Source organism: Rhinolophus ferrumequinum, chromosome 8 (genome assembly GCF_004115265.2).
Source record: "Rhinolophus ferrumequinum isolate MPI-CBG mRhiFer1 chromosome 8, mRhiFer1_v1.p, whole genome shotgun sequence".
Taxonomy (NCBI): Eukaryota; Metazoa; Chordata; class Mammalia; order Chiroptera; family Rhinolophidae; genus Rhinolophus; species Rhinolophus ferrumequinum.
The window spans coordinates 2,298,384-2,313,954 of NC_046291.1; the positions used below are offsets into that span (position 1 = coordinate 2,298,384).

General features: G+C 59.0%; 1 protein-coding gene across 2 annotated transcripts; it reads right to left on the reverse strand.

Moving 5' to 3' along the window:
- Nucleotides 1-718: 718 nt before the first annotated feature.
- On the reverse strand, nt 719-10,022 carry ERFE (erythroferrone). Of its 2 annotated transcripts, none has more exons than XM_033111438.1 (8): nt 9,780-10,022; nt 7,224-7,346; nt 6,603-6,705; nt 5,190-5,434; nt 5,007-5,111; nt 4,806-4,896; nt 3,743-3,821; nt 719-2,615 (listed from the first exon to the last, which is right to left on the reverse strand). In XM_033111438.1, the coding sequence occupies exons 1-7, from the start codon at nt 9,972-9,974 to the stop codon at nt 3,763-3,765; spliced, it is 921 nt and encodes a 306-aa protein (XP_032967329.1). In that variant the 5' UTR covers nt 9,975-10,022; the 3' UTR covers nt 719-2,615; nt 3,743-3,762. The 2 variants fall into 2 exon arrangements, with proteins under 2 accessions (XP_032967329.1, XP_032967328.1); XM_033111437.1 differs by having other exon boundaries at nt 5,003-5,111.
- Nucleotides 10,023-15,571: the final 5,549 nt, after the last annotated feature.

The following is a 15,571-nucleotide window of genomic DNA, read 5'->3' on the forward strand; positions in this document are numbered from 1 at the left end:
TCACAAAACGTTTTGTAGCTCATCTGGGCTTAGCCAGGAGAGTAGACGGACCACGAGGTCATGTCCTGTGGAACAGGTGCCCTGACAGGCCCTCGGAAGCAGCACAGAGTTGTTTCTGGCTCCGTTGGTAACATGCAGTCTGGACGAAGGGCTCTTGAGTGCAGCTGGGTGGCTCCCCCCAGGCCCCCGGGTGTAGAACGTGCACTGTCCCGGTGTGGGCAGTCAGGCTGCTGTTTGTGTGGCCTGGGAGCCCACCTCCCGTTCAGAAATGTTCCGCTGGCTCTGCTGGGCTGAGGTTGGCCTGCCCACTGACACCCCAAAGGGAACCCCGCGTTAAAGGTGCTGAAAGGAGGCAGGCGTGTGCTCAGCCCACGAGGGAGAACGTGAGACTGCTTCTCGAGCCCGTATTTCTATAGCACAAGTCGGTGTTGCTGTAAGGAGCTGCTAGTAAAGCATCTCGCAGGTCTCTGTGTGGAAGTGCTCGCCTCAGGATGATGTAAGATTTTCCAGACTTGCCTTCGAAGCTGTTGTAATGCTCACTGGCCCCCGCCCAGCACACACTCGGCCTTATCTGCCCGTCAGTTCACTTGGTGGAATTGCTGTCCCTGCTGCCTGCCAGGACCTCGGGGGAGTCTGGAGCACACCCTTCCCCACCCTCAAGAGCCAGGTTCCATTTCTGCTGAGGACTGACGACATGTGGCGTTATTGAACAAAAGAACCTCAGAGTCGGAAGTAGAACAATTTATTCAGTAAACATCTTCCTGTAGCAAACTAGGTGTTAATCTGTGACTCACACATCCCAAATTCCCAGAGTGCCACTGTCCCAGAGCTGGGAGGCTGGGCACTGTGGCTTCCCTGGAAAGCCTCCCCCCGCCTCCCCCCCCCCCGAAGTCCTTGGACCCAGCCTAAATGGTGAAGACTCCATTTCTTCAGGTCTATGCTGTTTTTGTAACTTTGTATAATCACACAACACAATTCTTAAGTACTTGAATCACTTCATAGTCATATATATAAATATATTTCACCCGGCAATATTATATAATAAATATTTCAATAAATTGCTGCATATCACACTTATGTTGAGAAAATGAAAGATCTGTGGCTTTTTCGAGGGTAAAAGATAAATTTTCTAAAATATCTGTGTCCACTGGATACAAAGTGAAATCCAGAAAAGGGTGTGGCCGCAGCGCCCCTTATCGGCGAGCGTGGGGAGGCAGGCCAGGCCAGCTGGCATTCCTGGTAGGGTGCGTGCAAGTCCTACTAAGAATTGCGTCAGACCTGCCAAGGGGCAGAGCGGTGGGCTCATGTGGACTGCGTGGGGGCCTGGCTGGGAGGGAGATGTTCTGTGAGAATGGAAGCTTCGGGCTCCTGGGGAACAGGCAGGCCTTGGTCACCTGCTCATTCTGAAGCCAGCTAGGAGGCTAAGGTGACAGCAGCCATTGCCCCCTTCCAAGGTCTGACTCTACCCAGCTTGGTCCCTGGGACACCCGTGGCACCAGGTATCAATGTCAGCCCAGTGTGTGTAGGAATGGGGGTTGAGGTAACTTGCTCAACAGGCAGTGGGGGTAGGGGACAGGAAGGAACACCTCTCTGGGACAGCCTGCACGTGGAAGAAACGTGCTGCAGGCTGACACCTGTCTCCTGGGTATGTCCCCCACCCCAGGTCCCATCACTGCTACAGCAACACCGGGGACTTGGTCCCCAGCCTCCCCACGGTACGGGCTCCTCCACCCTTTGGAGCCCAGGGCCATATTCCCACCCAGGTGGGGAAGACGACCCAGCTAGGCCATGGGTGGGCACCCGGAGCTGTGGGCTGCTGGGAAGCCTCTGCTTCGTCTGCCAAGGGGTTCTAGCTGTGTCATTTGGCAGGGGGATCCCAGCAGTGAATCAGCCTCAAAGGTGATGGAAGAGGGACCTTGTCTGTGAACAGACGGGCCGCGGAGGTGAGAAGGCAGATCCACCTGCGGGGTGCACGTCCCCTGCAGGCCTGAGCACGCCGTTCAGCCCCAGGCCGCTCATCCTTGCACAGGCTGGCCCTTCACGCGGGGCACTCAGGCAGGCAGCCCAGCCTGCCCCCCATGGCACGCAGGCAACCCGAGAGAACACTGAGAAAGAAGGACATGGTGGGGCTGGGCCACAGAGAAGCCGAGGCTGGAGGCAAGCTGCCTAATAGGCCAGGAGGGTTCCCAGTCCGCAGCCAGGGACAAAGCAAGTGCTGGGCGCGCACTGACCCCGACTGGAAACGTCCCAGGACCCCAGCCCACCATGGCCATTCCCCTGTAAAGATGGGTCCTGAAGTTGGTCCTGGTTCTGGGACCCACGCAGGTTTGCATGGGCCCTCCCCCGGCTGTCTGCAGTGGCCGTCTCAGTGCTGGGCTGTGGTGGCCAGCGAGGGCAGTTCCAGTGGGCTTCCTCCAGCACGTGACCTCTGCCACTCCCACACAGCCCAGATATGGTTCAGACCCCAGCTCGCTCTGCCGGGTTGTGGCCCCACACAAAGGAGGGCAGCACTGAAGTCACACACCAAGGAGGACGGCGCTGAAATGGGAGCCGCTGCGCACTGTGAGTGTGGAGCCGCTGGCGTTGTCCAGGAAAACGGAGGTGTACTGCCCGGTCTGTGGGGAAGGGCAGTGAGCCTGCGCACGGCTGGCCACACCCCCTGCTCGCTTGGCCCTGCCACGGCCGGTATCGGCACACCTTGCCCTCAGACCCAGTGCCCGACCCCTATTCTAGTGCTTCCCAATGCCACGCCCCCGCCCCGTGCCCACGGCTGCAACAGTTCACGTGTGTGGGAGCGAGCCTTTGCTCGGGGCCAGAGGGACAGAGTCAGATGTGTTTCCCCACTGCTCAAGGAGCCTGTTGGGTTCTAAACTGGGGAGTCAGGGTGGCTCCTGACCCATCAGTGCTCTGGCCTGGCTGCTCCAAGTGTGGTCCAGGCACCAGCAGGGTCCCCTCCTCTGGGAACGCCCAGAACTGCAGACTGGGGATGCTGGGTGCACCATGTGTGCCATTTCATTTCTCCCAGCAGGCTCTGCGGTGCCCAGGACCAGACCACTAAGTGCCTTTCAGCAACCACAGCTGCCGAGCCAGACAGCTTGGCCTCCAATCCTGAGTGCTGTCTGAGCTTGGGCAAGTTACTCAACCTTTCTGTGCCTTAGTTCCCATTTATAAACGGGAATATTAGTACCCACCTCAAAGCGCTGCGAGAACTAAATGGGTCATTTATGTGAAGCGCTTAGAAGGGGGCCTGCCGTAGTGCTATTTAAATGGGAGCTATTGTCCACACATCCCTCTTACGTTTTTTCTTTGTCAGTGAGTCCCACCCTGACAGTTCCTTAACTACTTGCCCAAGTTCCCACAGTACCAGAAAGAGACTGTCACTTCGGGTTTTGTGCAGGAGATAACTACATGCCCTGCTTCCTGCAGTGGCGGTGGGCCCCGGTGTCATGAGGTCAGCCTGGGCCATGGAGCTGACCCCTGTGCCCTCGCACCACCAGGTCCCTATGGAGCACCAACCCTCAGGAAATCTGAAAGCCGCAGACGGATGGGAGTAGCTGCTGAGGACTGGCGGCCCTACGGGCTCAGCAGCTTTGGGGGAGGGCTCTGCCTGGACTAGCCTGAGTGCTGTGGCACTGCCCCAAACCTCTCCCAGGCCAGGAGTCGGCACTGGCCCCAGAGCTCCCTGCCAGGTCACCCACCGCCATGCCCAGGTGGTGCCCCCATGCCCGAGCCTGCCCCGTACCTGCAGATACAGGATGCCATTTACCGAGATGGTGAAGAGCTCGCTGCTGCTCTCCAGGCCTGTGACAGCCTCCAGGGAGCTGCGGCCAGAGCAGACAGAGGGTCAGCCAGAGCCCCCACCCCGATCCCACCAAACACAAGCCTAATGTGCTCTCAGAAGACTCGGAGCCCAGCAAAGTGCCTTGGGGACAGCTGTCTTGGTCAGGTCTTTTGGTGGAGGTGGTATCTGAACTGGGTCGCCAAAAGGGGTGAGGACAGTCTCCACAAGGTCAAAGGTGTGCCAGGAGAGGCCAAGCTGGGCCCCAGCCAGGGGGCAGCTCTGCTGGGGAACGGGGCACTGGCTGGTGCAGCTGGGGGTGCGGGTGGGCAGCAGTGCTGCCACAAAAAGCTGTTTCAGGCCAATCTGTGGAGGGCCGGAGGGACAGAGTCAGACGGGTTTCCCCACTGCTCAAGGAGCCTGTTGGGTTCTAAACTGGGGAGTCAGGGTGGCCCGGCCCCACAGAAGTTTTGAGCGTCATTCACTCATGCCTTCTACAGCCATTGGGGGCGCCTGTGTGTGCCTGGTCTGTCCTGGGGTACAGAGGGAGCAGGCGTGCACTCCCAGACCAGGTGCACGGAGTAGAGGGGTACGTGAAGAATGTTCACAGGAGACGGGTGGGAGCGTGAATGCGGAGGGGACAGCGCCTCTGGACGAAAGAGTTCCCTCTGGGGGCGTAGGAAAGGCTGGGAGGACCAGGCTCCCACGCTCTGGGAAGGGGTTGGGGGGGATGTCCAGCGAGCCGGACTGTGTATGTTAGCAGCACCCCCGCCCCTCGCTGCCGAGAAGGGTCAGCTGATGGGGCCGGGAGCAGACCCGGGGAGCAGGAAGGAGGCATCGGGGTCACCCAGGCCACAGTGGCGGTGGGGATGAAGGACAGAGTCTTTCCAAGCGGGCGGGGGTGGGGGGTGGAGGGGGGGTGGACGACAGTGGGAGGAGCTGGGTCTGGTGCCTGTTTAGCAGCGTGACGGCCCCAGCTGCCCTCCTGCCTCCCCCCCCCCCCCCGCCCGCCTTCACGCCCACTCACACGTTGCGCTGGCACCGGGACTGGATGCAAATGAGCAGGCGCAGGCGGTCCCGGGGGCGTGGCGGCCCCCTCCTGGGCTGCTCGGCCAGCGCTGCGGGAGGGGGCGGCGTGGTCACGGTTTGGCGGTGGGTGGTATGGGTGGTGGTATGGGCAGGCCCCGTCCCCCCCACCTTCCCCAACCCGGCGCCGGGCCTCACCCACGTGCAGCGTGGCGGCGAGCGCGTAGAAGCCAGCGACTGGCGCCGTGTACTGGCCGCTGGTCAGGTTCAGGCCCGGGCCACGGCGGAAGGCACCCTCGGCGTCGGGCTGCGGGGCGCATGCACGGTCATCCCGAGCGCTGAGCGCTGCCTCACTCCCAGCCCCGGCCGCCCGGCCCTGACTCACCAGGTAGTAGACACCGAGCTCGTGCAGCGCACGTCGCTCCACCGATGCGTCCCGGCGCAGACGGCAGTGGAAGGCGGCCTCCACGCGCGGAGCCCGTGGGGCTGGGGCCAGGGGCGCGGCCAGCAGCGCCAGCACGCCCGCGTCCCAGGCTGCCTCCTCGTAGTCCTCCCGAGTGGTGTCCAGGACAGTGGCGGGGCTGCGAGTGCAGGGCTCGGGCTCCGTGCGCTCGCGCTGCCTCACCGCGCCTGGCACAAAGCAAGCGGTAGCCGTGTGCCGGACCCACCCTGCCCTCCCTTCCGTGCCCCGGACCCATTCTCCAAATCCTGGCTCGAGACACCCTTCTCCAGCTGCAGGCGGGCAGAAAATTTGCTTCCCGATTCTATCGATGCTCCTGTTTCCTTTTACGCTTTGGCTCCCAGGAAGCTCAGGGCACTCACACCTAGTGCCCTTGTTCTGTGCCTCACCTCCCTATCCTACTCACATTTCCCCCTTCGTGCTGCTGTTTTTTCTGTTTACGTTTTTATTGGCAAATGCAGTGGTCTCAGCCAGCCCTGATCATTTTTGGAAAGAAGCTGGGTGTAAATAAATATTGTAGCCATACTGGAAATATGGAGCTGCTTCAGCCGCTTAAGCTGGTTTACTTCAATGAACAACATCGAATTGATGGGGGCAATGCTCTCTCACTAACTCTTCATAACAAAATTAATCTAGTGAATAATGTAAGTCATCCATGAGCATCTGGCCACAGTGCACGGACAGCTCCTAGCACGACAGCTCAGCTCTGCTGCTCCCTCTGCCCTCCAGCTCCACTGTCCAGCCTGGGCCCGGCGGTAACCGGGCATCCCCAGATGCCAAGGTGGGCTGCCCCAGTTCACTGTCCTCCCTAACCCTCTTGGTGCCCTCCCATGAGGCTCTGTGCCAGCAGCTGAGATCTATCAGAGGGAGAAGCAGAGGTGACAAGGAGAAGAAGCTGGGGTCTATAGCCAGGGCCTATGTTGAAGGGGGTGAGCCTTAAATCTCCCTGGAGTCACTGTGGGGATCAGGGGAGCACTCTGCAAACTTAAAGAGCCCTGACCCCTCCCGGATAGTCCCACTTGGTGGTGGGGGTTCAGGTCTCCTGGCCTCACCTGACTTCCAGGTGGGGCGTGAGTGCTGGTCCCCCCAGTACCTACCGAGCACCAAGTGGCCAAGTCCACCTTGCTCTGTGGCGTGTCCTCCTTACCACTCTCCCACCCCCGGCCCCTGACCCTCGGCCTGGCCGAGGCCAGCTGGGGGGCCCCTGAGCCTGGCACAGCACAGGGGCCTCCTTGGGTGCTGCGGACATGCGGGGGCCCGTCTCAACTTTTCCAGGACCTCCCCGGGCCCACTCACACCCAAGAGGGGGGTATGTGCCCACATGGTGTGCACCCTTACCTTTCAGCAGCAGCTGGAACTCCTTCAGCAGTACATCAGGGGGGATATTGGGGCCCGGGGGGCCCTGAGGACCAGGGGGGCCCGGAGGCCCTGGCAGGCCGAGCTGAAAGGGAACCTTGGCAGTGAGCACATCTGAATGGGCAGGAAGCAAACCGTGGGCACCTGCTCTGCAAGCTCTTGCCCCTAAGGGGCAGGTGAGAAGGGCTCCCACTGTGACCTCCAACCTCCAAGCAGAGGTCAGCCTCAGGGGCTTCCGACTCCGCTGAGAAGGCAGTGAGCATCCGTGCTTTGAAAGCTGCCCTCCCAGGCCCATGCAGGCCTCCCATGCCAGGATGCAGAGGGAAGAGAAAGGGGCAGTCCATGGGGCTGCCTGGCATGCCAAGGGTGCAGGGTCAATGGTCGGAACAGCCTCCAAACAAGGTCACCTGGGCCCCTGGCGTGCACTTTCTGTGCTCCCTGACCCCAGGTTGGGTCAAATGCTCAGGGCGTGCCAGTGGGGGCCGGCGAGGGGCGTAGGGGGTGATGGTGGGGCTGGGAGAGGGCCCGCAGGCGGAGGCCCCTCTCTCTCTCTCTCTCTCACACACACACACACACACGTGCTGCTGGGGCTCCCCTGCTCACCTTCAACTTCTTGGCTTTGCCTCTGCCCCCCCTCTTGCCATTGACACCCTTGTCACTCTGCCTGACGAAGAGCCTCCAGGTGTCCCGGGGGTCGACGCTGCGTGCTGGCCCAGTGGTCGGCTCCTGGAACACAGCTGCCATCAGGCTGCTCCCCACCCCTCACCCCCAAAGCGCCCACTGAGCAGATGGGACACTTTTCAGGTCACTAGGTAGGACTGGCCTTGTCAACAGTGGTGCCCCTCAAAGTCTATACAGCTCCTGAGGACGACCCCTAGGGAACAGGTGACACCACAGTCTGGACTTTGTGGGAGAAGAGGACCCAGGACAGGGCAGAAAAACATGGGGTGCAGAGCTCTGTACCAGGTGGCAATCCTGGCACCACTGGGCCACCAGGCCTCTTCTTGCTTCCTCCATAGGAGCTGCAGTGCACACACCTTCCCGGGAGAGTTACTGGGAGGATTGGACCACCGACACCCACAGGTGCCCAGGAAGAGGTGACTGATTACCGGCGTCTCCAGCTACAGCAGCACCCCCTCCTTAATGCTCCAGAGTTCCAGGGAGCCCAATTTCAGCCTTCATAGTCCAGGGAGGTTAGGGGGTCTGGGTGGTCCAGCAGTGAGACCATGACTCGAGGTCTGTGCAGAGGGTGTGACTGCCCATCTTCCTTGCGATGTCTGAGACACAGCCCAAACAAGGACAGTGTCTGGTCCATAAACACCCATCCACCCCCCGCACATTGCATTCTGACCGTCCTGACTCTAGGTTCCAGGCGGCATCTGGCAGGAAGAGGCCTTTGGCCCTTTGGGCAGCGGGCCTCAGATGGTCTGGGTTCCAGGCAAGGCTGCCAGCTGGGAAGGAAACTGGCCCAAGAGGGCTTAGATGAGGTCACGGGCGCCACTCTGGTGGCTGACGGAAGGTCCCAGGGTGTTAGAGCTGGCCAGGTCCTTCCATTCCATTAGACAGCCCCTGCGGTCCCCCAGCCACTCTGCAGGGACCTCGGTCTTCCTTCAGGAGCCACTGTGCTGTGGCAGGAAGGTGGGGGCTTCTGCATGGCAGGAGCCTCAAAGCGCCCAGAGCCCTCAGTCCTCCCAGATTCCCCACGTCTCACTGGGCAGGGTGCCCTGCAAGGCGCCACCTTGCTGGCTGCTCCTCCAGGACATGCCAGCCCACTTTAAAGCCTGACTTCGGTGGAAACACATGGCAGGAGGTTTCCATGAAGGCTGGATGGCATGCCCAGCTGACCTCCCAGATGGAGCCCTGGCCTCTGGGTGGACTCAAACACCAGTGTGGTTTTGGGGAAGCAGAATCAGGTGGAGCCACAGGGGTCTGGGGACCTATGAGACAGTCCTGCGACGGTGTGGGTGGATGTCCAGCGGCTGTGTTGGCTGACCGAGGTCTCCAGCCTTGAGGTGTTCTCATAAAAGAGCTGGGGAGCCTCTGGTGTCACCTTGGCCCCCACAGAAGGTCTAAAGCCAGAACCCTGCCTGGAAGCACCCCAGTTCCCCCTTTGCTTCCTGGCAACCATATCCTGACATCTGTGGCCCCGCCCCTTGGGGGTGTGGCTGCCTGTCTGGGCGGGGGTTGCCTTCCATCCAGGGAAAGTGGCTTGGGTGGTAGAGACAGGACTTCAGGAAGGCCCCTCCCAGGGAGCCTAAAGGGCTGGTGGCCACCTCCACCGTCGGGGCTTCCTTGGCCTTCGTGGTTCCAAGTGTGATGCTGAGAGCAGAGAGGCGCAGGCCTGAGGCCCCACTGACGCTCGGCCCTTTGCATTTCCCATAAGCATCTTGATAACACAGGAACCCAAACCACCTTCCCATCTGAAAGGCCGCGCCCACACTGAGGGTTTTTCCCAAAGCCTCCAAATGCCTGCCTTCTCCAACCTGACCACTCTGCACCAGCTGGGAATGAAGCAGCGGGGCAGCGGGCAGCGCTAAAGGTCACCCCTTCACAGCCAGAAATCACACGTCATGGGAGGGGGTTCTGCACCCCCACACACACTTCCTTCCGCCAGACCTGCAGAAAGGCAGTTTTTGTTTTTCACAGGGAATTGCACCAAATAGATTGGGGTGGGGGTCAGTAATTTGCTCACACGTTTACCACAAGTACGTTCTTCCCAATTTTATGAGAATTAAGTTATTTACATTTATTTTCCAACCTCCTTCTGTTCCTCAAAACACAGCATTTTCCCTGGCCTAGTAGAATTTTACTTTAATGCCAAAGAAAACTAACCAAAAACCAAGGTCAAGGCTAGCTAGCCTTTACAGCACTCGGTGGCGCAGAGGGGCGGCGTCCAGACGCCCCCCCCCCCGCCCCGTCTCCAGGGCGCCCCGCAAGCTAAGTGTTTTTATCCCCACGTTAGAAAGGAGGGCACCAAAGTCGGCCAGGTCCCTGCCCACGACGCCGAGCTTACACCGCCCTGGAAGCAAGCCCCCCGCCCTCGGTGCGTCCTTGACCTCAGGGAGGTGCAGACTCCGGGTGGGGAAACTGAGGTCCGGAAATGTCTGCAGCGGTGGGGCTGGGGCGCGAGTGGGCCGGTTGCGCGTCGCGGCGTCTTACCGGCGGGCAGGTGGCCGGCCCAGCGCGGCTCTCCCCAGAGCCAGCGGGCAGCTCGTTTCCGGGTGGCGGCTTTTCGCGGACGCGGCTCCCCGAGGGCGCACTGGGGTCCTGGGGAACGAGGCCGGCGGCGGCAGCCAGCAGGCCCGCGTAGAGGAGCAACAGGTGGGCTCCAGCCGGGCGGCGGGTGGGGGCCATGCAGGCGGCGGGTGCCTCTCGGCTCCCGGAGCGGCGTCTCGGAATTGCTGTCCGGCTCCGCGCCTTATAAAGCGCTTGAATCCCCCGCCTCGCCCGGCCGCGCGTCACCGCCCGGCGCCCCCTCCCGGCTCGGCCGCGCGCTGCAGCGGAGGTGCGGGCAGTGCAGGGGCGCTGCAGTGAGGAGTTGTGGACTGGGGCGCAGGGTAGGGAAAGGGGTGCAGGGAGCATTTCCTCCAGGTGGCCTCAGCGCCCCCTCCCGTCGAGCGCGTCTCAGCTCCAACTGCGGGCTCCCAGGGTCCCTCCGTGCGCGCTGTCCAGCACTTCTGTTTTGCGGGGAGCGGGGGTGCCCCTTCTCCCTGCCCTGAAATCGCCCTTTCGATTCCCTTTTCTCCGCAGGGAGCCGGGGCACCTCCCTCCTGTCGGCCCCGGGGCATCCTTTCTCCCCAGCGTCCTGCGAAATCCAGGTTAAGCACATCAGCGGGAAGACGCTCAGGGCCCCTCTTTGGAGTCCCTTTCCCAGGAGGGGACCCTCCCTTCCGGGGCTACTTTCTCCCCACGGCTGGGGCGCCCTGAGTTCAGGGATGCACCGTTCTTCCCCACTCGGGAGCACCTACAGGGACCTGGAGGGGTGGTGCCCGAAGCAATTCCACACCTGAGGCAGACGCTGTGCGGGTGGACAAGACCTGGGCTGAGAGAGTTGAGCCCTGTGGTGACCTAGCCAGGTGTGGGGAGCAGGCACCACCAGGAAGCAGACTGCCCACTGCCCACCGGTCAGCGCAGGGCACCCCACCGGGACAGGTGGACCAGACCCTTCAGGCCTAAACTCCAGGCCCCTCCAGGAGAAGGGCCAGCCCCCACCCTCTCCCAGGGCTCTTTGTTCTATTAGGTGCCTACTGCCTGTCAGTGCCCCACCCCAAGGTAACTACATCAGGTCAGCACTCCAGGCTCTCTGCGACCTCCCCGCACCTAGTGGGCACACAGTGCCTTTTGTTCAAGCATGGGGAAGGCACAGCTGCGGAATGCCGCTTCCCAGGCCTGCCACCCACATCAAGGGATGATTCTCACCTCTTCTGGGAAGAGAAGAGGCCTCACCCTGCCCTATTTCACAGAGTGTGGTGCCTCCAACTGAGAGCAGGAGGTGCCGCCCCCCAGCCCTGAGCAGGGCCCCTGGGTGACACTCAGTCAGGAGCCCTGCTTCACCTGGTCTCCTGCCCTCGGACACTGTTCCAGCGCTGGCTTCCTGCCCCAGACAGGGAGACAGGAAGGGCTCCATAGTTTAGAAAAAGCCTGGTATTAGGTGTTAATTGTTCCTTGTGATTCTGCCTCTTTCCCTGTAGGACGAGTGGGGGGATGTAGAGAGGTTTTTCTTGGGGGCATAAGGTACAAGAAGAAAATGACTCTGCCCATCCTGAGAATGCGTGTCCCCAGGAGTCAGTGTGTCCCATAGTTACTCTACGAGGATGTCTGAAAAAGAGAAGTGCTGTCTTTATCTTTTTAACAGTTAAAAAAAATTACCAGTAGAATGAAAAATCGAAACTCCTGTAGAAATTGTAGCCCTCTAAGATGGTTGAGAAACACGGTTTATGGAATTTGCACTTAACACAATCTATGAACTTATTTCATCTGCAAACATTCATCAGCTTTGTTACAAATAAGGACATTCGCTCCAAATCCGTGAAAGGTGTCGCTGGAAAGCCCCCCGAAGAATGAAGGATTTCTCAGGTGGTTTCTCATTTCTGGTCCCACGAGGAAAGTCTGGTAGGAAGCCTGCTGTTGAAACTTCATAGTGACATGTTTGTATGTGCTGGGGCGTGTGCTTCAGTGTTAAGTATTAACCTTTTGTTTACTTTCCTCCATCTGGGGAGACTGGGACCATAAGGCGCTGTGGGTAGAGTGTTCTCATTGCTGAAACCTGCGTTCGATTGGCTGGTAGAGGGGGGCTCCCATCCCCAGGCAATGCTGCTCTGTGAAGGTCTGCACCCAGCACCCACCGCTTCTCACAGGCCCCACTGATTGGCTCAGCAAGGTGGCTGGCTCGTCCAGAGACACAGCTGGGTCACATCTTCACAGCCACACGTTGGGCCCATTAGGTCCTTCCTATTGCAAATGGTGTGAGAGTTGAGCTCCGTAATGAGCTCAAAGGTTGTTGAAGACAATATGGCCCTGCTTTTTCCCCGAAGGCAAACAGGTACCCCAGGTGTGGCGTTTCCTGTGGGGTCCGGCTATGAGGGAAACCCAGGGAAACAAGTGTGCCTGGCCATTCTTGAGCCCAGGGGCTTGTCCACAGAGCTTTCTTCCTCTAGGGGGCGAGGAGGGAATGCCATGGGCGCAGCCAACACAGTGGGAGGAAAGGGTCTCTGCTTGGTGGCCGGCCTGTCCTGGAGCACCTTGGAGTCTCAGTTTCCCTGCAGAGAGCAAGGATTAATGCACAGGAGCTCTTGGGGCCTGCTCTCGGGTGAGCTGAGTTCACGGTGGGCGCTGCGTGAGGCCTGCTTGCCTCCCAGGCTGCCTGAGCAGTGTGGGTCCCTGGGCTGGGCTACCAGCACCACGCCACAGAGCGGTGCCCTTAGACCTACGAAGGCAGAGGCTTGGGCCACATGGTCGGAGTCCAGGATGGACCCAGCAGTGGGTTTGCTCAGCAAATTTCGTTCTTGCACAGCCATCTGGAGCAAAGGTCATTTGTGGTTTTGGAAGAGGCACATCTGTGCCCTTTCTGCACTTACCCCTCTGAAACGCGGTTTGCTGGTCTGTAAAGTAGGCATGATAACAGCTGGTGGCCCTGCGCCCTTGTCTGGATCTTGCTCATAAAGCTCGGCCAACGCCAGGAGGAAGGAGCCGTGGTGCTCACCCCCTGCGCAGAGCCCGGATTCTGTCCACAGGGGCATGAGGCACGCTGCTCTCAGGGCCAGGTGCCATGAGCGCCCCCCTGCACCCAGGAGGTGAGGCTCAGGCTCTGCCACCTTCAGCAACACCAGGAATGTGTGGGGACAGAGAAACCCAATTTTGGGCCCATGTGATCCTCAAGATGTTCATGTGACACCATTTCCACCTCACAGTGGGGAGCCTGGCTCGCGTGAGGCCAGCGTTGAGGTCAGGAGCCGTTGCCATGTGAAAACAATTATTTTCCCAAACAGTGAACAATCCCAGTGATGTCATAGGCCCTGCAGAGGGCCCAAATCAAATCGGTTCTGGTGCTGGTGAAGCTCCTAGAACACTGTCCCGAGGTGATGACACAGCCTGGCCCAGGACAGGAGAGCGCAGAGGGTGGGGGCCTTCAGGTGGGGCTCCCTGAGTGTTTCTAGGGTCACATTTCAAAAACCACATCCATCAAAGGAGGGCGGGGCCTAGCAAAGACTCACACAGGCCAACCACCAGATGGCATTGGATGCCCCTCCCCCAGCAGCAGCCCATGGGGGCAGCATGGAGGGGGCGGTTAACGGATCCCAGGGTGGAGGTACTGAGTAAAGGACCGCAGAGGAGGCTCAGGCGGAGCATGAGTGGCCTCCCCCACGTGCCTTCACGGCTGGCTGAAATCTAATCCTCATTCTTGGTCCGTCATGTCAGCCCTGGGTTCCCAGAGGCCTGATGCAGTCAAGCTGTTCCCACTCTCCTCTCTTCCTCCAGAGGAAGGACCTTTGTGGATGAAGTCATGGGAACAAAAGCTCCCTTTGCCCCAAAAACAGTGGGAGCCTGAAGTCGGCTTGTTGTGTGGCCTCCCAGTGTACAGATAGGCAACCTTTGCTGTTTACTGGAGCATCCCCAGCATGTGACATCATCTAATTCTCAAGTCAGGTAATGTCCCCACTGCACAGATGAGAAAAGTGAGGCTCAGCTCGGGACTGGCCCAAGGTCACGATGCCGCCAAAGGAAACCTCGTCCAGATCCAGCCCCCACAGCTGAGGAACCCACAGGCTCAATTCAATGCAGTGAACATTTGCTCCGTTTCTGCTGGGTGCCAGGCTCGGGGTCACGTGCTGTCGTCCGCCCCTCCTGGGCAGGGCTCTGCACAATCCCGTCTTTCTCGCTTCTGCCCAGATGGTCTCTTGGGTTGTTTTCTGCTAATTGTTTCCATGTTTCCAGTAGATTAATTTCAAAAATTACACTTTAGTTCACCTCTCAGTTTAATGCAAAAGGGTAGATACTTGTAGTTCTGTTTGCCATTTTGGTAAGAATCACATTCTTAAATGTGACTGTGACCAAAATAACCCCAGGTCTTGGCCCTGAAGAAACCATTGGATTGTCCGTTAGTTTTGAGGACGTCACGTGGGCTCCTGCCTTGTTCATTCCACACAAGGGACTGATTACTTCCTCCGCGAAGGTCTCGTGGCGTGCATGGCATTCTTCAGAAGCAGCTTCACGCCTGGCTGCGCTGCTGTATGCCTGGTGCTGGGCGCTCAGGAGAAGCAACGACAGCCACACTCCAGGCTGGGCACTGGGGACCAACGACGAGTGACCCGGCCCTGGAGCAGTGGCGTCCTTACCTTACCTGTGCACACCCCTCCCCCGTTAAGTCACCGACAGATTCCAGGTCAATAAGGTAGGTCCTCACCTCACATCATCAATAGGTTCTGCAACTTTAGGCAAAATGACGTCTAACAAACCAATTTTACCACAGGCTAATTCATACAAACAAGAGTTAAGTTTTTTGGGTTTTTTTTTTTTTTTTTTTAAGATTTTATTGGGGAAGGGGAACAGGACTTTATTGGGGAACAGTGTGAACTTCCAGGACTTTTCCAAGTCAAGTGTTGTCCTTTCAGTCTTAGTTTGGAGGGCTCAGTCCACCTCCAGGTCCAGTCGCCGTTGTTAGTTGCAGACGGCACAGCCCACCATCCCTTGCGGGAGTTGAACCGGCAACCTTGTGGTTGAAAGGACGCGCTCCAACCAACTGAGCCATCCGGTAGCTCAGCGGCAGCTCATTGTCTTCATTCTAGTTGCGGAGGGCGCAGCTCGCTGGCCCATGTGGGAATCGAACTGGCCGCCCCATTGCCCAGAGCTTGCGCTCTAACCAACAAAGCCACCTGTCCTCCCCAAGAGTTAAGTTCTACAGGCATCTCATCAACATTATAACAAAACAATGTTACCTGAGAACCTGCTGTGCTCACACCTGCTTTCTCCACTGGGCCAACTGGCCGACCAACCAACTGCAATGGTGGTCTAAATGAGCTATAGTGAATTGTCATTGGACCAGTCCATTTAATTACAAACATTTTCATGGGAGTGTCCACTGCCTGATTCCAGCAATCATTGTCCTTAGTCCAGGGAAGATGCTCAGTAATAAAAGGGTCTTGTTGGGGAGGTCCTGGAAAACCCAAGTCCAAAGGAAGTGGCTAGAGCATCCTCGGACTCTGATTCACCTGGGAACCAAAGGGAGCTGAGCCCAAGTTGGCGGTGCTGGGCCTGCCAATGGAGGGCACTGTGGTCACTGAAGGCTGGGGTCTGGTGGGGGTGTCTCAGTTTACCCAACACTCGCTGTGGGAAAGACAGCATGCACCCACCCGGCAGACATGAGCCCTCTGGGACTGGGGAAGTGGTTTTACTCCACCATGGACCTGAGAGTTTGGTGGGCTTTGCACATGTTCCAAGGCTGTCCATTACCC

What these genes read in the sequence shown, in the direction of transcription:
- ERFE (XM_033111437.1), bottom strand. Translation starts at nt 9,974, where the DNA reads ATGGCCCCCACCCGCCGCCCGGCTGGAGCCCACCTGTTGCTCCTCTAC. An exon ending in GCAAAGCCAAGAAGTTGAAG is followed by an intron (nt 6,706 to 7,223) that starts GTGAGCAGGGGA and finishes GTTCCCTTTCAG; the next exon opens with CTCGGCCTGCCAGGGCCTCC. An exon ending in GTTCCAGCTGCTGCTGAAAG is followed by an intron (nt 5,435 to 6,602) that starts GTAAGGGTGCAC and finishes GCTTTGTGCCAG; the next exon opens with GCGCGGTGAGGCAGCGCGAG.